The sequence below is a fragment of the Hemiscyllium ocellatum genome, chromosome 24 (assembly GCF_020745735.1).
Source record: "Hemiscyllium ocellatum isolate sHemOce1 chromosome 24, sHemOce1.pat.X.cur, whole genome shotgun sequence".
NCBI lineage: Eukaryota > Metazoa > Chordata > Chondrichthyes > Orectolobiformes > Hemiscylliidae > Hemiscyllium > Hemiscyllium ocellatum.
Genome location: NC_083424.1, coordinates 21,079,499 through 21,105,547, shown reverse-complemented (window position 1 = coordinate 21,105,547; position 26,049 = coordinate 21,079,499). Strand labels below are relative to the sequence as shown.

At 39.6% G+C, this 26,049-nt stretch overlaps 1 protein-coding gene across 5 annotated transcripts in view; it reads right to left on the bottom strand.

The window, feature by feature from the left end:
• Positions 1-26,049, bottom strand: part of ttc28 (tetratricopeptide repeat domain 28) — a 751,433-nt gene that overhangs the window by 76,595 nt on the left and 648,789 nt on the right. For all 5 annotated transcript variants that reach the window (XM_060843565.1, XM_060843568.1, XM_060843566.1 and 2 more), the window contains one exon: positions 24,180-24,324. In XM_060843565.1, the coding sequence (XP_060699548.1) occupies positions 24,180-24,324 (145 nt within the window). The remainder of the gene's footprint in view (positions 1-24,179; positions 24,325-26,049) is intronic.

Here is a 26,049-nt window from a genome sequence, read left to right as displayed (position 1 = left end):
ATAAAATGATACGGGTAATTTCCACTTGCACACAGCTTTGAACTATGTGACTTCATTACACTGAGATAGATGCTTTGCTTCATTCAATAACCATTACAGAATTAAATAAACAATATCAGAGACTTCCCACAGCTATTATACACTTAACTATCCTCAGATATTGAGGAAGTAAAAATTGGATTTTGTGCCTTTAAACAATTTTTCTTCCCCTTACAATATGATAAAAGGATAACATGGCTGTTCACATGGGTACAGAGGGTTCTGAGCTGGTTTAGAGATTTGCGTGGTGTATTTACAGTATCTCCAGGAGCAGATATGAACTTCAGAAATAGCAGGACGTTCCAAGACATCCATAATCAACTCTGATCACAAGTTAATTATTTATATTCTACTGAAATTTTAGAAACGAGTTTCTTTAATTCTCACCCTTAGAATCACCAATTTTCTCTCTATTTCTCTCAGAAAAACACACACACAAAAGATTTTGAGGAGGAACATGGACGAAGTGCTGGTGGTGAAGGGATAGCAGTGACGGGTATTGATGAAGATCCATCTGTTAATTCAATCAAGACTTTGTCACTTTTGGACCAGGAGCTTTTCAACAACCCCTGCTTGGTTGGCTTCAATCTACCCTCTGTAAACATAAGGTCATCCAAAACTCTGCTGCCTATGTTCTAACTCAGAACAAGTCTCATTCACCTATCATTTGTGTTCACTGACCTAAATGGACTCCTAGCTGAAAATGTGTTACTGGAAAAGTGCAGCAGGTCAGGCAGCATTCAAGGAGCAGGAGAATCGACGTTTCGCCTGAGCCCTCCAGCATCTGCAGTCCTCACTTTCTCCTCCTAAATGGACTCCTACTCAAGTAACATCTTTAGTTTAAAGCTCCCGAGCCCACTTTCAAATACCTCCCTGATCTCACCCTTCCCTATCACTGTCACATTTTATTTTTTCACACAACACCAGGTTATAGTCCAACAGGTTTAATTGGAAGCACACTAGCTTTCGGAGCGTCACTCCTTCATCAGGTGGTAGTTACCGAAAGCTAGTGTGCTTCCAATTAAACCTGTTGGATTATAACCTGGTGTTGTATGATTTTTAACTTTGTACACCCCAGTCCAACACCGGCATCTCCAAATCATGACATTTTATTTTGGAATGCTCCTGGGAAGCACCTTGGGACATTTTTTGACATTGAAGTCGGTATATGAATAAACTATAAATGTCAGCATTCAAGTCAACCTCTGAAGCTCAAACCAAAATATAAACCAGCGAAGAACTAAAAAAAAACTGGCAATTCATACTAAATTAATGTGGCAAATCATTGCTTTCAGCATCTAATGCATAGAGTTTATCATTTATTTTGAGTCTCTTTGGCTATGGCATTATAATAAGGATCCCACTCTGGCTCAGATGTGGCACCATCACTTTCATAACTGCTCCTCCACATAATCATCTTTTTTATTGCCTGAATTGGACATCTTGCATTTTTTTTTAAAAGATCTGAAGACAGGTAATGCAGAAATAGCAACTCTCAAACTGAAAACGAAACAACATAAAACATCAAACCAGGCAGCACACATTTCCCACTCTGTCAGGTTTCTTTCTTCATCACCCATCTACCTACTCCATTTACATGAATATGTTTTACGAATGGCTCAGTGATGCAGAAGTTCAAAGGTTGAACCCCTTAATACAATTGCAACGTGGGTGCTATATCTTGCTGATATCTTTTGAACACATCAGTTATTTGGGATTGACACATATCCCACATTAACAACTGCATTGTTTATGTAACCCACTGAGATGCCTATTCTACACATTATTCATAACTTCATTCCACCTTCATCCATCCAACAGTTGTCATGGACATGCACAATGCTTGATGAAAAATTGCAAAAGTTATTAAATTGGTTCCATAGGTTATGCAGGCTAAAGTTATTTTGATTCTTATCTTTAATTTCTTGCAGATTTGATTAGAACTGTATTTGTTTTTTAACCAGTGCTCCAGGGCAATTTGACAAATTGAATCCAAAATTGGCCTGGTGACACGAAAGCTCACGAGTATTGGTCGAAGGGTTTTTACGTGACTGGAAACCTGTGTCAAGTGGCATACCATAGGGTTCAGTGTTGGGTCCCTTGCTCTTTGCAGTGTATATTAATGATCTAAATATGAATGTAAGAGGTTTGATTAATAACTTGATGGTGTGGTAAATAGCAAGGAGTGAAGCCTGAGGCTGCAAGACAATATAAACAGGCCAGTCAGATGGGCTGAACAGTGGCAAATGGATTTCAATCTTGAAAGGTATATGGTGATGCATTTTGGGAGCACTAAGAAAGCAAGGCAGTACAGGTTGAACATTAGGACCATAGGAAGTACTAAAGATCAGACAGATCTTGGTGGGCATGTCCATTGATCTTTGAAGGCAGCAGGATAGGTCAACAAGGTGCATATGGAATACTTTATTAATCAAGGCATTGAATACAAGAACAAGAAGCTAATGATGGAGCTGCATATGACATTAGTTAAGCCCCAGCTGAAGTAGTTTACAGAGCCTGGTTGCAACACAAGAGGAAGGATGTGATTGCACTGGAGGGGTGCAGAGGATATCCACCGTCCAGGGTTGGAGTGAGTCAGCTATCAAGACTAGATAAGCAAGAGTTGTCTACCTTGTAACAGAGAAGGCTAAGGTGGGGGAACCTGATGGATGTGAACAAAATTCTGAGAGACAGAGAGGGATAGATAGGGAGAAGGGAAGGGTCAATGACCATGGCTCTTTTTTTTGAGGTGATAAGCAGGCAGTTTACAGGAGAATTGAGGAAAACAACTCACCCAGAGGAATGGGTTTGAAATACACTGCCCAAAAGACTGGTAAAGGCAGGAACCCTCAAGACACTGAAGTAGTATTTAGATGAATACATAAAAAAAATGTACAAGGTTATGGGTCAAGTGCTGGAAAATGGGATTAGACTGGACGGATGTTTGGAGACGATCACAGACACACGGACTAAACAGAGTCCTTCTGTGCTGTTAAACTCCGTGACTCTAACATCTCCACTCCACAATCTGTTTGCTGGACATATTGAAATTGATGGGCATTTCATCCTACTGGGTATTAATATTTTAGCCACTGTTTGATGACAAATTGCTTGAAACTAATAATTTTGGCATCAAGGCCATGGGTACTCTTGGAGCAATCTTAGTTTTCTGTCATGACACTAAACTGTTTCTTGCCATAACGTAACCATAGCAACAAGCTGTTGGTGTGAAATACTTGTTGGATGACGATGATGATTTGGTTCCAAAGAGTTTTGAGGACCTGTTCTGATAAATGACTCACAAGAGAAACGGAAATGCAGTGTTACAGGGATAGGATGGGAGTTGGACTCAATGGGCTGAATGGTCTGCTTCCACACTAAGGATCCAACGATTCGAAGAGAAGGCTGGCAGCTGCTCCTTGTTCTGATGGTACATTTGGCCTTGGGAATCTTCTTCATGGTAGATTCCTTCTTCTTCCATTCTCAAAGGAGTTATTTACTAATGCCAAACTTCTTCTATACAGCAGAGTTTCATGACCAGTTAGCAAATTACTTCACTCATCTTGCATGAAGTCACTTGCCATACCATTAGTGTGTCTGTACCTTGAAGATCATAGATCACAGAATCCCTATAGTGTGGAAACAGGCTATTCAGCCCATCATGTCCACACCGATCCTCCAAAAAGCAACCCTCCCATCTCCACCCTAACCCTGCAGCCCTCCATTTCCCATGGCTAACCCACCTAATCTGCACACTCCTGGACACGATGTGCAACTTACTATGGCCAATCCACCTAACCTGCAAATCTTTGGATTGTGGGAGGAAACCAGAGCACCCGGAGGAAACTTATGCAGACAGGGAGAGAATGTGCAAAGTCCATGCAGACCAGTCGCCTGCAGGTGGAATCGAACCTGGTTCCCTGGTGCTGTGAGGCAGCAGTGTAAACCATTGAGCCACTGTGCTGTACTCTGCAGCAACAATAACAACAACTCTTCATAACTCAGCATATATCACCTGCAAGCGCTTATGTGGAACCGCAGTGCAAGGTAAATAAAACTTACCATTCTGGGGAGAAAAACTGATGCTAACTACAAATCCAAATATAGCATTTTATAGCTGAAAAGAGTGATTTATTTACAGACAATATGTGAAAAATTATGATCTTTAATACTGAATAAATGGCATCGTGCTATGTGCCAGATCAAATTAAATGCTCTTTGGTACAATGTAGTAGTGTAATGACAGAGATTCTGCATGCACACTCGAATGGATTTCCTTTCTTGGAAGTTGTTGAAACAAAGACTCTGTTTTAAAAATCACTTCTACACTGATACTTCAGTGAACAGGTAGTATTGCTTACTGTTCTGAGTAAAAGAAATTACACATTCAGCCCCACTCCAAAACCGGAGCACATCACTTCTTTACAATAAGTGTTACGGCCAGCCCCAGGTCATGGCATTCTTGCCTCTGAGTCAGAAGACTATATTAGTCCTATTTGGGGTAGGATTTTATCTATGGACTTTGGGATCTGATATTTGGTCAATCAAGGGTCAAAAGTTTGCAACATGTGGAAAATGATAGCCCAGTGATGATCCACAAATTGAACAATTAGTCATCAGAGAGCAGGCCTGGTTAATTGAGGACAATTGTCAAGAGGATGCATTCCAACATTGAAGCAGCAGCAAACAGGGAAGAGAGGACACCTTAAGATGAGTGTTCCCTCTCTCCAAAGTTTTCAAATGTTCAATAAAAGAAATGCTCTCCTCAGCCAGGCCACCACCGTGAAAGGAGAATCGCTACAGGAAGGCTTGCATTTGCAACTGAAGCCAGTAGGGAAGGCCACAAAGCCTGCTTGATCACTGACCACCCCCCTCCACCTACCACTTCAGGCAGCTGAGTTGTTCCCTATTGTTTTCAGGGGGCTGGAGATCAAATGGAAAGTTCTAATGAGCCTTTGACAATCAGTCTTTAAGTAGCTCAACTTGCTACTGCCCTGCTGTCCTTGTTCCTGGCCCTAGGAAAATGGGACAGGATGGGATGGAGCTGGCAGATCCGCAAGCTCGCTGGCAATGCACAGTGTCACCTGTCTCCATGTTTGCCCCTTTCCAGGGTAAAAACAAATCCTCCCCTTAAAGACAATGTCTAGGTTGATAACTCCAGTACAATATTGAGGGAACTCTATGCAAATGACAATGACTTGGATGTAAAACTGAGGAGTTCCCTCTGGTGTATAAAAAAGCCCCATGGCATTATTTGAAAGAAAAAACGGGAGAATTTTTCCTGGTGCATTGGCCAACATTCATCCATGAATCAACATTACTGAAATAGGCTATCTGGTCATTTGGCCTCCATTCGTTTTTGGGAGCTTGCTAAGTTACAAAATGCTACAACAGTATCAACACATTAAAAAGTTTACTGTAAAGCAGTTTGGGATATTATATGAATGCAAGTTATTTATTTTCCTTTCTGGTCAGAGGTATGTCTTTCAGATGAGACTTTAAAACAAGGACCAATTTCCATTTTCAAGAGGATGCAAAAATATTATTGCACCATTCAAGGAACTGGCTTGACCAAATTTTCACTTGTAACCAAATTTTCACTTGTAACCAAATTTACCAATAACTGACTGACAGATCATTCTTTTTACCAGAAATGTACCAGTCATAAATTGATAGATGTGGGTTGTTTAAGCTGGCAGGCAAACACCTTGAGATATCCTAAGGTTGCAATATATAACCTGTACAAGACTGAAAGGTATTATTGTTAAACTAATAAGGAACAATGTGGTCTCCATTGAACACGCTCATTCATCACAGGACAATATGGGTGGCATCTGTAATTAGAATCATAAGTTTTACTGGCTAAGGACACAGTAACAAAGATTTATTATAAATGCTTCTATTGCTTGTATGCAGGCTTTTGGCTTCAAATTTAAGATATGGTCATGACTTTGAATCGTGGAAGGGAATATCAAGACTTTATTAATTGTCCACTGTTCGATGTTCTCAAAAATCAGTGAATTTTCCTGCATGAGGAGCACAGCAACAGCTAGCTGGTCTAGAATATAGGTGCACTTTGAAAGCGCAAATCCCAAGACTACTTCCTCAAAGGAGATCATAGCATCAAACTGCATAAGAGTTACTTTGAATTACCGATAATGGATTTACTGCACACTTTGCAACTCACTGTTTGGCCATGTATCCCTGCTGGTCCTCTTTACAAAGAACACTTAGCGATTATATCATGCAACGTATGGACCACAACCTGCCAACATTGCAGTCATTTCGAATGGGCATTCTTTATGGTTTTTACTCAGAAGTACAGAATGGGAGGAATTATATACAGGATGACATGGCCAGAATAATATTCATACTGAAAGGAAGGCATGCCTGTTTCAAGGTTCACTACTCACTGTTCCTCATCTTTCCCTCTGGAAAACATGGCTCGCAATTTTATGAATATAGCCATCCATACACGCCTTGAAAATCAGATGAAAATCTAGGACCAGTAGATTTTATACATGTAAGGGTTTCTGGTTGTCACAACAGAAGTGAATGAATATACACTAGGAGGAAAGAATTCAAAAGAGCACAAGTTATACACACCTTGCAAAAGCTCCTACTGCAGGCCTTGGGATAATGTGGACATCTCCAATGGGCATAACAGAATCACTGACTGTCCAGAGAAGTTGTGACTATCCCATGTAATCACAATCAACTGCTACCATGGGAGTATGTGGACCTTGTGACATTCCAAGTACATCAAGGCAAACTGAAATTTCTGACAAACACCTTGGAATGACCAAAGTTAATTTGAGAGCAACTCATCTATATGACTGGAGCAGAGAAATCAACTAATTAGGATGAATGGGCTCAATAGGTGTGAGACATCTATTTCAAGCTGGCTATCTTCCTCATACGATTTTAAGCACCGAACTGCTCGACTCAGTGTACTTCTGGAAATATTTCAACTTTTTTTCTGACACCTGATGTTCTCGACCTTGCAATGAGTTGACTTCGAGTGCATGTGAAATAAATTCTGATGGTATCAGGACCTAAGAAATTTTTAAACTTCCTGAAACATTTCAGCAATTAGGGGGAAAAAAAACCTTTTCACCAACCACCATGCCCCTAAAGATAGACAGCTGGTAATCAATTGTCTTCATTTTTCTTCACTTTAATCAGTTCTTGATATGCCTGGTGTCCTTGTTCACTATTTGTCCTCATTTCAATATTCCTGCAGATGTCTCAATCATCAGTAAATTAGAAAACAGGCAACGCACTTGCCTGTCCTCTTAATATCAGCGACAAGGATCTTCCTATTTTTAATACCAGCAGACTCATTTGCATTGGAAGTAAGCCATGTCCTATATTCAAACAACTCAATCTGTTTGTATTAATTATAAAGGCAAATTTAAAACCCATATGCTCGACTGACTCAAATTAGTGCATCATTTTGTTAATCGCTCTCATATAAGATGCAGCTTTCCTTGTCTCCTCAAGGAAGAGTAATTTAACTTGCAAATTTCTCACTTGAAAATAAAAGTTAATTCTATCATGGCCCCTCATGCATGATATTGCTCAAGCTTGGTTTCATCTCTTCAGGTGACGCCTGGGACTCATCTGTTTTCATTTACTAATAGCACAGCTGGAGATGACACTTCTGAGATTAAGAACCCACAAATCGTAGCAATGTATCACTGAGTGATTATATATATTTATTACTAAGGTCTCCAAAAGAAAGTTTATTATTTTGCAAAACTACAGTCGGAAAACTGCAAGTTGAATTTTACTGACCCCCAGAGGAATACAAACTGTTTATTTGTCTTCATTTCAAACATACATCAATTTACCAATATCCTTAGGTGTGTGTCACTTAAACAAAATATATATAATAGCAATGTATGAATTTCCAAAGACTTAATAATCTCATCATCATTTTCCAACAAAGCCAGTTGAACTGTCTGTGGAATCATTTTAAAAGTAGTCTTTGATTGAAAGTTAAGCATTTAACAACTAAAGCCATTCATTATTTAGATAGGCTCCATCACCTAATACCTCAAATTCTCAGGTCACTGAAGGCTGGAAGGCTGCACCCAATTTTACAAGTCCAAGCAGTGAAGCTGCATAAAAACAAACACTGAAGCTAGTTATTGTCAGGCTCATGAGTAGTAATAAACAGGAAATAAACTATTGGTGGGTGTGTGTTACGAGGAATTACTACACTCTGGGGGTTTACTGAAGGAGAGCTCAACTTGTTTATCATCATCATCTGAACTGAATATGTCTTGACTGTGAAAACATTTACAACTCTGTTCATTTGTGTTGTTAATTATTTGACCTTTTTTGGGGGGGCTGTTTAGCACAACCTCATCCACAGACTGCACCGAGCTCTCTCAAGCTTTCTGTTATAACTTTAGGGACTTTTGAGTAGTAACGTTTTCTCCAAACCAAGGAGGAAGACATACATTCAATGTCAATTATCTTTCATAACAAGGAATGGTACATTTAAAACCACACTCAGTAACACGGTTTTTTAAAATAGAAATAAAAATTAAGATACTTCTAGGCATGGTGGCTGATGTGCACAGTTTTACACTTAGGCAAGTAGATCTATGGTCTAATTAAAAGTTATTGACCTGAAACTTTAACTCTGTCCTCATTTCTACATAGGAGAAAGTGAGAACTGCAGATTCTGGAGATCAGAGCTGAAAATGTGTTGCTGGAAAAGTGCAGCAGGTCAGGCAGCATCCAGGGAGCAAGAGAGTCGATGTTTCGGGCAAACGTCGACTCTCCTGCTCCTTGGATGCTGCCTGACCTGCTGCGCTTTTCCAGCAACACATTTTCAGCTAATTTCTACATATACTATTGGAGTTGCTGAAAATTTGCTATACAAGTTGCTTCCTTTATCACAGAATCATAGGTAAACAGAGGGCCATTTAGCCCATCAAGCCTGTCCCACCATTCAATGAGACAATGACTGATCTACATATACCAAATCCCTGAATACCTTTGGCTTTAAAAATTGATCTGCCTCAATTTAAACCAATAATTTATCAAATATTAATGACAGTTTGTGGGTTGTAGGGCACAATCTGCAGTACACAAAGAGCAGTTGCACATGTAAATACACAGATACCTTTAAAAGGATCGAAGTTTTGTTACCAAGATATCCAAAACATGACGGTGGGCTTTACACTTGCCAGGATAAGGTCTAAACCTGTTAAGTGTTCTTTGTAGAGGTAGATACCATCCTGGAAAAGTAAGGTGCATCTTTTTGAGGGGTGTAAAGACAGATTTGGGAAAGATAAGATGTCCTTTTGGATTGTTGAAATCAGATATGAATTTATCTGAAAACTGAACAAACTGATTGGAGCTGTCAAGCTGCCAATACATTTTAAGCCTTGCTTGTTAATTGATTTTCCTGCTCCTCGGATGCTGCCTGACTTGCTGTGTTTTTCCAGCACCACTCTAATCTAGACTCTGATTTCCATCATCTGCAGTCCTCACTTTTGCCTAGTTATTTCACTCTGTTTGCTGACATAAGCCTGAATGTTGTCATTAAATGATTTGTGCTGCATGACTGATGGCACAACCTATCACTATCGCAAGGGTGTGTCTGTCCAGCTGACTGACAGCTCCAAAAGGTTATAAAATTATGATACTGGATGATGAACATATGTGCTGTATTTATAAGGGATTAATTGCTTAAAAAAACTTCAATGTAACAAATGGGTTTTTAAGGAATGAGCATTGAGTGAGCATAGATTTCAGATTTTGATTTTTAGTTTGATGTATTTTGTTGCTTAATGTGGTCATTTCTATAGATATTTTATAATACATGCACATCGCTGGTCTAGCAAGGCTAAGTTATATTAATAAATTGTCTTTGATACAAAACTCCTTGTGCTGTTACAGTAATCATTGGCTTTACAAAGTAGTCAGCCAGTAACACCTGATTGCATTAAAACCAACACCTAGATCACAATGTAATTATGAAATAAATAACTAATAATTAGTAATTAATAATGGTTTGTTTTCTTATATTATTTATAATAATATCCTTATACTAACTGTGAAAAGGTAAATGCTTTGAAAAACAACAGTGAATACAACAGAAATAAGACATATCCAAAATCTTATTATTATAGACTGACCTGAGGATGTTAAACCACAGACACACCAGTGAGTAGAAGACTGATCATTTTAAGATAGGTGATCATTATAAAACACTTCACTGTCATTGCGTATAAGGCAATGTACCCACTGGACTGTGTAGTGTACGGGTTACAGCCTGAGCACGAACGTAGGAAGCTAAATCAATGATGAAGTTATAATCAATTGATGATAATGAGACTCAGAAGAAAGGAGCAACAGCTTGCTGATAAGTTATAGTGCACATAATTTAAGAATTAGTTTAAGATGTCCTAAGACTCCATAGCCAAATCTGTAGCTTAGAGTAGTGTACTCCAAACATTGTCCAAAACTCCCCATGATAACAAAGACAGATTCAATCAAATTGACTATTAAACCATTACTAATTAATTCAATCTTAACTACACCCTTTAATTTTGTGAGGGTAGGTATAACTCCAGCAAACAAACAAAAACAAGACTCAGGACCATTTGTATGACTAAATTTCTTGTCATTGAGCCAGTTTCTGGATTGGCCATCTAAGTTAAAGTCTGTTCTCCATCTTGGATAAGCATAACCTTGCTTCCTGTTTTTAGTTGCTTGATTGTTAGATAAATGTATTGTTTTATTTTGCTTATATTTAATAAATTTTGATATTAATCACCAACTTAATAAGTTTTTGTCTGATAATTACAAATGTCTAAATTCGGAAACATCTGAATTAAACAGTTTGAAGAGATTAATTTGTGAATTTGTAATTAGACATGCCAAATCAAAGACAGTGAAATGAGAAAAAAACATTTTATGGAATTTAAAGAAGTCAAGAGCCCTCTGACAGAGTTCGGAAGAATTTTTGAATTGTTAAAAGTAGACATGAATACAATGTGCATAAACTGTGGATACATTTAAATCCTTTCCTAATTGTCAAGCTGCAAAAACATGTCAATTTCCTGGTATTTTAATTTCATTTAGTCTCTATTAGAATAAAAAGAACTGTTAATAACATAAGCCTGAGGAATATTAACATACTACTTAAGAGCGATTTCACAGTTGACATTCTTACAGTAGGTGCTGGTCAGTTCATAGTTTGACAGCTTTAAGTTCTGGATGTAGGTTTGTTCACTGAGCTGCAAGGTTTGCTTTCAGACTTTTCGTCACCATACTAGGTAACACCTTCAGTGAGCCTCCGGATGAAGGACTGGTGGTGTTAGCCCGCTTTGTATTTATGTGGGTTTCCCTGGGTTGGTGATGTCATTTCCAGTGGTGACATCATTTCCTATTCATTTTCTCAGGGGATGGTAAATGGGATCCACGTCAATGTGTTTGTTGATAGCGTTCCGCTGGAATGCCATCTTGTTGGAATTCTCCTGTGTGTCTCTGTTTGGCTTGTCCTAGGTTGGATGTGTTGTCTCAGTCGACATCCTACATATGGATGAGGAAGGATACTACTTCGACTGGGACAACACATCCAACCTCAGACAAGCCAAACAGAGACACCCATGAGAATTCCTACAAGCATGACATTCTAACCAAACCTCTATCAACAAACATATTGACATGGATCCCATTTACCACTCACTGAGAAAAATAACAGCAAATTACATCACCAACTCAAGGAAATCCAAACACATAAACAGAAGCGGGCTGCACCACTAGTGCTTCCATCAGAGGCTCACTGAAGACGTTACCTATTATGGTGACGAAATGTCTGAATACGAACCTTCCAGCTCAGAGAGAAAACCTACATCCCGAACCTCAATCTAAGCTACAAATCTTCTCAAAACTCACTAACAGCTTTAACTGTTTACCACATCTTTAATATGGGGCTATAAAAACCAATGCCTGGGTTAAAAAAGGATTATGCAATTGAAGCAATTTCATTGTCGTGAATGGGTTTTTAATCAATAAGGGGTTTTCTTCTGACAGAATAGAGAAGTCATCATAAGACAGAACTTTACTTCATTTCAGCACAGGTCTTGAGGTCTGCCCATGTTGGTCACTGGGTCAGCTAGTATGAAAGATATGAGGGTGAAGGGAATTGAAAGGTGGATATGAGTTAACATGTGCTTTCATTGACATTATAAAGGCCATAGGAACTGGTTTTAGATGCACAGCTTGACACAGATGGTATGAGATGGCACAATGGTATAGGTGGGGTCATGATGTGGGTGAGTGCATATGGGAGGTGTGTGGAGTGGGGAATGAGAGGGCTTCTGTAGTTATTTTATTATTTTCCACAGCCCACCTCTGCACCTGAAAGTGCCTCCACACTGTTTCTAGAGACAATGGGCCAGGCTCCCTTTAACACCCAACCTCCCCCTCCTGGAATGGAAATTATAGAACATTCAGGATCCTTTCTCGAGTCAGTTTTACAGAACATTTTTGTCTCTGTTTCCAACTCAAGTACAACATTTTGCAGCTTCAAAATCATTCAGGGTGGAACAGGTGATTTGGTCTTTGCCAAATCTTTAAAACTTATTCAATTAATTTCAAACCCATTCACACCAACTCCTACCCTATAAGGCCTTCATTCCTGATGAAGGGCTTCTGCTCGAAACGTCGAATTCTCTATTCCTGAGATGCTGCCTGGCCTGCTGTGCTTTGACCAGCAACACATTTGCAGCTGTGATCTCCAGCATCTGCAGACCTCATTTTTTACTCCTACCCTATAAACCTACAATGTATATATAAGTAGATATATATATTATCATGCTTTTGAAAATATTTTGAAAAATTTCTTTTAGGTATTATGTTCTGGGTCACCAGAATTTTCTGCATTATAAGTCTCGTGAACAGGGATATTTACTTGCATGTCAAGTCTAGGTGGGGTAGAGAAACAAGTAGATCTAGGATCACTAACCAGTAGAAGAGCTGCAACATTTTAGATGGCCATTCATGGGTGGCACTGTGACACAGTGGCTAGCACTGCTGCCTCACAGCGCCTGAGACCCGGGTTCAATTCCCAACTCAGGCGACTGACTGTGTGGAGTTTGCACGTTCTCCCCGTGTCTGCGTGGGTTTCCTCTGGGTGCTCCGATTTCCTCCCACAGTCCAAAGATGTGCGAGTCAGGTGAATTGGCCATGCTAAATTGCCCGTAGTGTTAGGTAAGAGGTAAATGTAGGGGTATGGCTGGGTTGCGCTTCGGTGGGTTGGTGTGGACTTGTTGGGCCGAAGGGCCTGTTTCCACACTGTAAGTAATCTAATCTAATCTAAAACAAAAGGTAAGCCAAGAATTAAGCTTTATTTCATAAAGAGAGAATTGAAATGTTGGGAATTTATGCTAAACTTGTATTAAACTTTGGTTAGATCACAATTAGAGTACTGTGTGCACTGCTAGCTGTCAACAAAAAATGTACAGGAGCACCAAAGAAATACAGAGAACATTTACTAAGATAAGAGGAATGTGTGGTATGCACATCAGAAAGGATTGACAAGCTGGGTCTCTTCAACTGATATAATGACTGAGGGTAGCTTAATAGAAGTCTCTAAAATTATACAAGGTTTTGACTTAATGAACAAAAGAATTAGAATATTTCTCTTTCTTTTGAAACATTAATTAGTGGCTAATAATATAAGATAACCAGTGCTAAATCCAACAGGGAATCAGAAGAAATTCATTCATCCAAAGAGTGGTGACAAGGTGGAACACACTACTATAGGGACTGGCTGGTGTGACTAGTATTGGTGCATTTAAAGGGAAGCTAGACAAACATATGGAGGGAGAAGGATTACAATCAGAGATATTGATGAAGAAAAACAGGAGGATTCCAAGATGAGCAGAAATATCTGCATGGATTGCTAAAACAGCCTTTGCTTTACGTGCTACATAATCTCTCCTCTGATTCTTTTGCCAATTACCTTAAATATGTGCTCTCTTGTTACAGATGCTTCTGGCAATGGGAACAGCTTCACCATATTTATTCTGTCAAAAGTCTTCAAAGTTTGAAGACACAGCTGTTAGTTCCCTCTGTAATCTTCTTTCCTTTAAGGAGAGCAGTTTCTCTAATCTCTCCACTTAAATCAAGTTCCTTATCAATCTGGTGAATTTCCCCTCACCCTCTTCAAGGTCTTGACATCTTTGCTAAATTGTGGTGGTCATTACTGAAGCCTAACCAGTAACTTATAAGGTTGAGCATAACCTCTGTGCTCTTTGTAAAACCAGGCCTCTGAAGTGGGTAATGTGAGACTCAAGGAGGGTGATAGTGAGGAGCAGACTTCCAGATGGAAGTATGCAGCATATTAACTTATTTTTTTTTCTGCATGTTCTCCACCCAACTGACAACCCGATTCACGAGCTAAACCATTTTGAATGAGGAGAAAAGAAGAGCCAAAACATCTAAGTTATGCAGAGGTTTGTGGTGGGTGGAGCTAGAAGCGATGACTGCTGGTGGGATAGTTGACAGGGATGTGCACTCAGACGTTGTAGGTGATGGGAAATGACGGCGATCATAGGGAGAATTATGGGTCTGCAAATATGTGTACTTGATGGGCCTTATTCCTCCTGACCACTAAGCAATGCCACAGATGAATTTTTTTCTTGGATCAGTCCTTGCTGCCTTTTATATGCTGGAATTCTCTAGTCCTCAGAAACCCAGTTTCCAAAGGAACTTAATAGGTTGAATTCCAGTTTGAAATTGAAAAGTGTCTTATTTCCAATGTGCCCTCAACTCACCTAGATTATATTTAACATTCATCCTCCCTGAACTCTCTTAACCACCCAGACTCCTGTCCCATGCCTCCATTTTGAAGCCCAGAATTAAGTCTTCTCAACTCTTTCTGCCATCTTCAAAGATTTGCTTGTGTGAACCTCAGGTATGTGGCTTGCACTCTCTGTAACGCTGCACCATTTGGGTTACATTGACTTTCCAAATGCTTCCTCCCAAAATACATCACTTAACTCTCCTTTGCATGAACTTTAATTGGTCCTGTGTCTGCCTAGGTTACCTATACAAATCTTGAAATCTGTATTATCCTTCACACTTTGTGCTGCGTTTCTGACAATTGCGTCATCTGTAAACTACTGAGTGAGAAGGAACAGTCAGAGACATTGCCCACTTCATCGTTTATGTTTAAAATTCCAAACCACAAGGCTGTTTACATAAGTTTTGTTGATATAGCTGCAGTGAGAGAGTGGAACATTAATTACTTCCTGTTGACTGAAGAAATTCTGAAAAGTATAAGGCAATTTTCTTTGCACGTCTAATTATAATATAAACCATTATGCAATCAAGTTTTTGATTTAAAATTATGATGGAAGTCTAGTCTCAGGTAAATAATGTCTTCTAAAATGAAAGATGGAGCAAACTGACCATTCAGAATACTTCATCGTAACAAGCCTCGTTGGTATGCACCTCGGTTTCTTAGTTACACAAAATTTGCTGACAGACTTTGTCAGATTGAAAGAAAAGCAGCCATGTCTTTCCATAATATTCCAGAGACAAAGAGAGATTGGAATTTTCATACTTAGTTGCATGCAACACTTGGCCTGGGAGCATCCATTTGGTAATGTTGGATTTTTCAGCACAATTCATCCCAAATCGAGGTAATTGGCGTGAAACATCACCAGCTTTTAAACACAAATTAAATACAGCTCAATTCAAATTTGCACACTTTGTTAGCCACGCCAACTTCTGTGATTAAATAACAACATGGCTTTAAGTCAGGAAAGTATTTATTTATTTTCCAGGATAAATCAAATGTAAGTAATTTGATGCCTCTGCAGAGATCTCTCACAAACTAATTCATGCTGTCATACCTGGGACCTCCCCGCCCAATAGTATCAGATCCAGATCTGGATTTAATTCCTGGGCTATCAAGGCTGCCAGGTTCCTGCACAATTTGAGATTACCTAGTCAGAGCTGTCACTACGGCTGCCAAACACCTTGTTCCCATCTTCCCAGAGCTGTTGAACCGCACACCTCTGGCTTTCCAGAGCCTTGGAGGGCAGTACCAGCGTTGTTTCCATGTTTAGGTCTGACCTTTTGGTGGGGTCTTTTCAACCACATCTCGGCTCCTTTCATTCCATGGACTAAAATTCTGGTATTGGAGACAGATGCCTTCCCCTTACATTATGGAAATAAAATCGGCTCTCAAGCCAAAAATATCAGTTGATCCATCTTTCCTGGGGCCAACATAAAGTACATCTGTAAAATGCAGATATGGTTGCATTCACAAAAATGGGAGAGAGAGCCAAATGCAGGTTTCCCAATGGCAAGTAATTGCAGTCTGATCATTCACTATTGTGACAGTGGCAAGAGTGACAATCAAAACATTGGCTGCATTACTATGTCTGCTAACAGAATAGGAAATGACTGCTCTGATATTCCTAACTTCTCTTAAGGGAATAGCCTATCTGCAATTTGACTTATATCCACGATAGGTCAGACAGGCAGGTGGACATCTGGCCTGTTTTACTTCCATTGGCAGAAGCTGGATTTAGAAAGGTCAGATCCTTACCTCTAGTCGTGCTTACCATCTTGCTGTGCATTGTTATCTTAGTTAATTGTGATCAAAAATTATATATGTTCAAAAGAAGTTCTCAGACTCACTGTGTTTAAGACAATAGACAATAGGTGCAGGAGTAGGCCATTCTGCCTTTCGAGCCTGCTCCCCCATTCAATATGATCATGGCTGATCATCCTTAATCAGTATCCTGTTCCTGCCTTATCTCCATAACCCTTGATTCCACTATCCCTGAGAGCTCTATCCAACTCCTTCTTAAATGAATCCAGAGACTGGGGCTCCACTGCCCTCTGGGGCAGAGCATTCCACACAACTATCACTCTCTAGATGAAGAGGTTTCTCCTCATCTCTGTCCTAAATGGTCTACCCCGTATTTTTAAGCTATGTCCTCTGGTTCGGCACTCACCCATCAGCGGAAACATGATTCCTGCCTCCAGTGCGTCCAATCCTTTAATAATCTTACATGTCTCAATCATATCCCCTCTCAGTCTTCTAAACTCAAGGGTATACAAGCCCATTCGCTCCAGTTTTTCAGCGTAAGGTAGTCCCGCCATTCCAGGAATTGACCTTGTGAACCTACACTGCACTCCCTCAATAGCCAGAATGTCTTTCCTCAAATTTGGAGACCAGAACTGCACACAATACTCCAGGTGTGGTCTCACCAGGGCCTTGTACAGCTGCAGAAGAACGTCTTTGCTTCTATACTCAATCCCTTTTGTTATGAAGGCCAGCATGGTATTAGCCTTCTTCACTACCTACTGTACCTGCATGCTTACCTTCATTGACTGGTGTACAAGAATACCCAGATCTCTTTGTACTGCCCCTTTACCTACATTGATTCCACTTAGGTAGTAATCTGCCTTCCTGTTCTTGCTACCAAAGTGGATAACCATACATTTATCCACATTAAACTGCATCTGCCATGCATCTGATCACTCACCTAACCTGTCCAGATCACCTTGTAATCTCCTAACATCCTCCTCACATTTCATCCTGCCACCCAGCTTAGTATCATCAGCAAATTTGCTAATGTTATTACTAATACCATCTTCTATATCATTAACATATATTGTAAAAAGCTGCAGTCCTAGCGCTGATCCATGCGGTACCCCACTGGTCACTGCCTGCCAATCTGAATTGGAGCTGTTTATCACTACCCTTTGTTTTCTGTCAGCCAACCAACTTTCAATCCAAGTTAGTACTTTGCCCCCAATACCATGCACCCTAATTTTGTTCACTAACCTCCTATGTGGGACTTTATCAAAAGCTTTCTGAAAGTCCAGCTACACTACATCTACTGGATCTCCCTCATCCATCTTCAGACTTACATCCTCAAAAAATTCCAGAAGATTAATCAAGCATGATTTCCCCTTCATAAATCCATGTTGATTCTGACCTATCCTGTTACTACTATCCAGATGTGTCGTAATTTCATCCTTTATAATAGACTCCAGCATCTTTCCCACCACTGAGGTCAGACTAACTGGTCTATAATTTCCTGCTTCCTTTCTCCCACCTTTCTTAAAAAGTGGTACGACATGAGCCACCCTCCAATCCGTAGGAACTGATCCCGAATCTATCGAACTCTGGAAAATAATCACCAACGCATCCATGATTTCTCGAGCCACCTCCTTCAGTACCCTGGGATGCAGACCATCAGGCGCCAGGGACTTATCAACTTTCAGACCTAACAGTCTCTCCAACACCAATTCCTGGCAAATATAAATTCCCTTAAGATGAGGTCCTTCAGCCACTGTTACCTCAGGGAGATTGCTTGTGTCTTCCCCAGTGAACACAGATCTGAAGTACCAATTCAATTCTTCTGCCATTTCTTTGTTCCCCGTAATATATTCCCCTGTTTCTGTCTTCAAGGGCCCGATTTTAGTCTTAACCATTTTTTTGCCTTTCACATGCCTAAAAAAGCTTTTACTATCCTCCTTTATATCGGAGAATTATTGGTAAGATTGTGCAGCTGACATTATCGGCAAGTGATACACTTAGTCCCTCCTATATTTCTTGTCAGGCCCTTACTGCTATACTTTGTTCACTGGTTCTAAGTACAAATTTGAACTGAAGAGGTGGGCAGTGTAGAAAAAAAAGGAGTGGAAAACAAATATAAAGAAGTCATTTTGTGGTCCACTTTTTCTTGATACCTAATATTTGAATGCTGAAATTGGTTAGAAACTCTTTCTTTGCCCCCCCCCCAACAAAACAGATTTCAAAATACATCAAATAATTTATTCTAATTACTTTCAGTAAAGATTTGCACCAAACCATGACCAAGTCTTCAATTTTATTTCAATGAGATAGTAATCCTGTGGGTCTACACCTGTTTGCGTATTGAGTTTTCTTGAAGACAGAATGCGAGTGCAAAATAAATTAATCCTTCCTTATCAAAACATAAGTTGTTATATTGAGAAAGATTTGAACAATGTTCATGGTTAATAGCAGGAAGGGCCACTTAGAATATGCCAGAAATCAGCTGAAAATGAACTTTCACCAGGATGGATTGGGTAATAATGTTCCAACTGTGCATCTCTCTAATACTTGGAAAACTGTAAACCAAAACTGTTTACAAAACATTGTATTTATATTTCTCAATACATATGTCAAATTGTGCCTTTACTCAGCATACAACTATGTCAATCTGCCTTTCCGTTTTGGCCCTTTCATAACATTTGGCAGGATTGTCCATTCAATTTGTTGACACCAGCCCACACCACACCACCCCAACATTACATTACCATAATTCTTTTCCGACTTGTCCCACTATGACCAGATACCTCCTGTTGAGTTTGTATTTCAGATTGCACAATGTCATCTTGGGTGTAACCAAGATCCCACCCTTGGCCTGTGTTTTTCTCAGCAATAGATGAACTCTTAGCAACGTCACAGTATAAGCTCTAACTTGCTCAAAGTATTGCAAGCTTTACCCTATCTACTGACTCAATCCCTACTCAGTGCAATCCCCTTTATGTCCTTGTGGATAATGCACCTGCCAGAGGCTGAGCATTGCTAAGGGACCCAGGCCACATGTGAATAAGGTTGGGATGGGGGTTGATGGCTGGGAGTGGGGAGGGAATGATGGAAAAGGTTGAAAGAAATAAAAGTGGGAAGCTCTTGGTGAGTTTCCCACCTCGCGAGGCCATGTTCCTCAATCAGGCAACGTATGTGAGCAAGGAAGAGCCCATCGCCCTCCTCTGGAAGTGACAGCAGAATAAGGCTCTTAAGAGGACATTAACTGCATACCCAAATCCAATAGTGCCGAGGCTTTATGAACCTTCCCCCCATACTCAATTTCTCCCCAGAAGCCAATCCAGTCAAGTTCAGAATCAACCTAGTGAACCATCTCTGCACCCCTTCCAGTAAGTATGAAGATAACATTAGACTGCAGTGCAATATTGATTAAACAGTGGTGTTATGCTCTGTTACTTCATTGAATCCCAATTTAGCTGAAATAGTGGCAACTATAGAATGCAACTGAATGCATCAAAGAACCTTCATCTAGAAATTATTCATAATTTTGAAATTTTTAGAATATTGACTGAATCACTTATATGCATAGCCTTATTATAAGTGCCTCATTCATTACAAATAATTTGTTAATGGTTTATGAACTTGATTTCTGGAATGCTATAGGATAGATTTTGTGAAAGGGTAAACTTGTACAGGATGCTCTGAGCATTAAACCTTTGAGATTTACTCACCTCAGAATTTGAGTTCCTTGTTCAAATATATTGTCAAAATTTCAGTTCATCCAAGCACCAAGGTGGACAGGGTACTATTTATAAATTGGAAGCCTTCCGCACATGTTTCTCTAGACTAGCAATGAAATGGGGCCAATATTCTGTAACAGGTTCACTCTCCGACACATTTTCTAATGAGTTCCAGGGCATTTCATACACAGAGTAAAAATACATTCATAGATTAGTTCAATGCAGCACAAAAGGTCCTGCAGCTACACTTACAAATTCACCCAAACTAACTTCACAGAATACAAAAAACACTGAGATAAATAGTGCTTTTGAAATCAGAGAAAGGCCAACCAGTACAATGATATTATGCTGCCCCCTATGGGTGATGTAGATACACAAAAATGCTCATCTAATAAAATTAAACAAAGAACTGTGATGCTTAAAATTTGAAACAAAAACAGAAATTGCTGGAAAACCCAATAGAGTAGGCAAAATCTTTGTAGAGAAATAACATTTTGCATCTGCTGACCTTCCATTTGAACTGCTAACAGCTAGGAAAATGTAGTAAATATGGTTAACACATAAGCTCCCAGCACGTGCTGTGGTGCCACAAAGCAACATGGTGATCTGCTTGACTGTTCCGCACTGCCCACTATGATAAGCTGCCTGCCTCTCCCTCTCTGCTAAACTGTAATGCAAGCCAAAGAGGCGAGTAGTCTTTAACTGAGCATGGAAATCCCTGTGCACTAAGAAAGCAACATGATATACACAGAGGCTGACAGGCATCAAGCAAATATGAAGTGAGTAAATGCTAATAAAGTAAGCTAAGAGCTGAATGATGTAACTTGAGTAGATGCATGTTTCTTCTTGAATGCTTGGCAGAAGCTTGCAAGTCAACAGTATTGCTGAACTCCAAAGCAAAGTGCTGAAAGCTTGAAGGGGGGGTAGGAGGCAGTCTGAGAACAGGCATGATCATGTGATGGGCTTGGTGGTTTGCTGGTGCCAAATGAATGGGATGAAAGGCCAAGGAGGATTGTGGCAAAGGTGTAGGCATGGACAAGCAGAGCCAGTTGGATTATGGACAGGAGAGGCATTTGGTGAGCTGCAGCCTCAGGTATCCAAAGTAATTTACATACCAGAAATTTCCATTGCCTAGCTTCTTGGTGGTGGAGAGGAGAATTCGAAGTGGCACATAAATAAGATGGTTTGGAGGTTTATTATGATGTAAATGCATGGAAATCAAGTAGTCACTGTTCAATGGTGAGATTCTTAAGTCAACATTTAAGGGTTGAGGGGAAAATTGGGAAGAAAACTTTGTCACCTTCAAGAGGCATGGTGGCTCAGTGGTTAGCACTGCTGCCTCACAGCGCCAGGGACCTGGGTTCGATTCCAGCCTCAGGCAACTGTCTGCATGGAGTTTGCACATTCTCCTTGTGACTGTGTGAGTTTCCTCAGAGTGCTCTGGTTTCCTCCCACAGTCCAAAGATGTGCAGGTCAGGTGAATTGACCATGCTAAATTGCCCACAGAGTTAGGGGAAATGGGTCTGTGTGGATTAGTTAGGCCGAAGGTCCTGTTTCCACACTGTAGGGAATCTAATCTAAAAAAAGAATCTAACACTTCCATTCTCACCATATTTTCCCACCTTAATCTTCATTGCTCATATCAAATCAAGGAGGATAGAATGCTACCTGTTACTTGCAATTTCACTGATGAAAAGAAATGTGGACCTTTAGCACCATCTGCAGGTTTAACTTGCAATTATATAAGAATTTAACCTTCTTTACTCAAGACATTTGAATTGAATTTGAATTGAACAATTGAACTACCTGGCTGTTATGAATCATTTTGAACCATGAGTCCATAATAAAAATAAAAATACAGGAATCACATTTATTTTTAACCAGTGACTCACTGCAGAATTCATTTGTTACTTTCAGATCTTTACACTCTTCACTTAGAGGCAATAAAATAACCGCTACTCCTCTGACCATAATCACCTTTACGCCAACTTGTGCCTCCCCATGGCAAGTGGGCTTGATGATGTATATGATTTGGAGATGAAATTGCACCCAAATTCATGACACATGAGTATCCTGCTGGATGCCAATTCAAAACAAAAGGTCACTCACTGATAATGGCTAGAGTATTCACCTTCTATTTATGAGAAAGGAATATTACCGCTAATCTAAAAGCTCACTCTAGCTAAGTTGCTGAACAACTTTGTTAACGATGTTCAATTATCATATAAAGCAATTTTGCACAAGTGTATTAATTACTGAGTTAATAGTAATCCTCAAAATTTTAACTCCTGGCTTTCTACATTAAACTATAGCTAAAGACACTTTGGGACAGAAGTCAGTGGTAAACTTGTCACGGGGGAGCTCAGTCTATTGCATTCGCTAACAGGAATCAGGGTTCCTTCCTTCATTGAGAACCCCATTCTTACAGCTCCAGTGAACCACATTATCGATCTATCTTATTCTCCTATGCGTACCTCCGACATAAGCGGTTTTTCCATAGTAGACATACTTTACATAATCTACGTATACATTCACTGTACTTCCACTGTTCTCCAGTATTATGGATAAACTCCAGAGCTTTACTGTGGAATAGGGCACATATATTGTGGATGCAGTGTGATACATAAACAATATACACTAACAATAGCAGAATACATGGAACTATTTTTACATATTCTGTATGTCCAGGCAGCATGAGGTGGTGGAGAAGTCAACGTTTCGGGTGCATCCCTTCTTCAGTCCTGAAGTCAGTCCTGAAGAAGGGTTACACCTGAAACGTTGACTTCTCCACCTCCTCACGCTGCCTGCCTTGCTCTGTTCTTCCAGCCCTCCTATAGTCTACCTTGGATTCCAGCACCTGCAGTTTATTTTGTCTCTCTTCTATATATACAGCTGGTTTTCAATGTTTATTTATACAGAACCTACTAAGTGTTTGATGTCATATTCGCTATTAATCTTCTTGTTTCATGATGTACATTTTATAAATATTTGTGCTCATCCTCTACATCCTATGACTCTGTAATGTTCACAAACATGGGTACACAAACAGAAATAAAGAAGAACTAAGTACTTTTTTTGTTAAGCACATGGATGACTCTTGTTTACACTTTACTAATTTGAGCATACAGAAATTAAAGTTCAGCATTTGTTTCAAAAACACCTACAAAAGTAGTTGTCATTATGTAGCACTCCCTGATACAAAGCAAGAGTTCTCTTGATGATATTAGCCATATTTCTAAGGATCCTCCAAGTTGCAATCCAGTCTACATATTTCCAATGCACTTGCCAAAAGTTTCCATGAGCTTCATCATACATTTTCTACATACCCTGCTTTGTTTTTCTTTCCATTTCATACCACATTATCCCCTCATCTCATCTTCATTTCTTGCTATTCCACATGATCAATTTTCAATATAACACATGATCCTTCAATGGACAACTTTACAGTACATAACTGTTTGCTATTCATTGTCCTGCACACAACCAAATTTTTCACAAAGTTCCTCAAAAGTTTTCTTTTGCTACAATTTATTAATGGTGTTGCTTTCAGAAAAAGTGCTTTACTCATCATAATCAGCAACCTCCTGAATGGTTCAAAAGAGGTATATTCTCTAACATGTATTTTCCACTTCCCAGAACAGTTTCATTCATTTTATCAACACCGATATTTATTGCCCAACATAAAAAGAAAATGGATGACATCATTTATCACTGCACTGTGACCCCAGTGGTCATTTCTTGACATCTTTTGATCACACCATACTGTTTTGTGCATGTTCGTAACAGAAATTAAGGAATGCGTCTAGCTTTGTTCTTTATTCACTTACCCCTTCCATTGGGGAAATGAGGAGGTCATAGAGGGCACGAAGAGGTTGTTTATCGACTGAGTTCTGTTTACGAGGCAAAGATGAAGTGGAGTCTTGAAGGCCTGAAGTGTTGCTGCTGAACAGACTGCTCATACTTTGACAGCTCCTGAAAGGACACAATATAACATCATCAAAACCAAATTTCCAGCTTCCACATTAGCCTTCAAGTAAGAAAAGTTTATTAGAGTACACTGTTCAGTTAAAGTTACCACTACATAATTTTTCTCACTTGTGAAGAAACCCTTTTTGCTGATCAAATGTTAATGGACAAATGTATTACTTTGCTCACTTTTCACATAGACATGCAATCGCACATTCAAATCCAATCAGAAAGATTTCATACTACAATGCACTGCTATATTAGCACCAGAAAAGTTTCAACATTGTTGTATGTCAATCTGCCTGTAAAGCATGTAAAACATTTTTCACTATACCTCAGTACATGTGACAGTAACAAATCAAATCAAATGTCATGCTTACATATTTATACCTGCAAACATAATAAAATCTGTAACTACTTCTTCCAAAACAACGTGGTGAATAGACAAGCTGCATTGTAATAAGATGGTTTTCTTGTGGTTAAGTGACCTCTCGTCTTATTAAAGCAACATACAGCTAAAATAAAAACAAAGCCTTTGGAGAAACTCAGTAGGTATGGCAGCACCCATGGAGAGACAAACAGAATTCATGTTTCGAGTCCAATATGACTCTTCTTTGGAACTCAGTTCTCAGTAACTCAGTACTCAGTAATTTGAAGCACTAATTACCTTGAAAGGAGCCTGTTCCATTTGTTCACTATTCTGTGTTAGGGAATAATTTCCCAATACTTCATCTTGATCATGGTTTATGAATCTTGCATTAGATCCTATAGTCTTCAGATAATTTAATAACTTGCTTACTCAAACTTTATCTGTACCTTTAATGAGTTTAAAACTTTGCAATATATCTCATTTTGGTCTGGCTTTGTTCACATAAAAATAACTATATATGTGCTCCACAACATCTGGACTCATTCTCCTCGAAGCCTTGCCAATACATTAACCTATTGTTTGAAACAGAACACAGGATTTCCAGGCTCTTATGAGGCTGAATAAGGAGCAAGGTGGCCACAACAATTCACAGCCCCTCTAGTTTGTCATCTCATTTATGGACCTTTGGTAGGGAGCTAAAGGAAGCAGTTGAAAATGTGTTGCTGGTTAAAGCACAGCAGGTCAGGCAGCATCCAAGGAATAGGAAATTCGACGTTTCGGGCATAAGCCCTTCATCAGGGCTTATGCCCGAAACGTCGAATTTCCTATTCCTTGGATGCTGCCTGACCTGCTGTGCTTTAACCAGCAACACATTTTCAACTGTGATCTCCAGCATCTGCAGACCTCATTTTTTAGCTAAAGGAAGCAGCAGAGTTGATATCTCCAAGAGACTGCCAGCCAATTAAGAATAACCCACGGCCTTTTCCAGGGGATCTAGTATTCTGAGGCAGGGTTTGAGCTTGTTCCTCATCTGTCTGAACATGGCTGCAGCCACAGACCCCCAGTGGACTGTTAAACGGATGCCTCTTATTTCTGATTGGCATTGTTTCCATGATACAGATTTTCCTTGACAGTTCACTTATGTTGAGTGCCACTCTGAGGACCCCTGGTGATCACTTTTTGTCAAAGCTCATGCAGTCAACAAATGATGTATATATACTCATAAGAAGTAAGTGTGGCGAAATCTTTCAACCCATTGTATCTGTATTCCATATTCAATTAGATCATGAGTGATCAAACTTGTAGCCTTAATGTCTCTTATCTGCCTATCCTCCATCACCTCAACTCCTTTGTAGATTAAT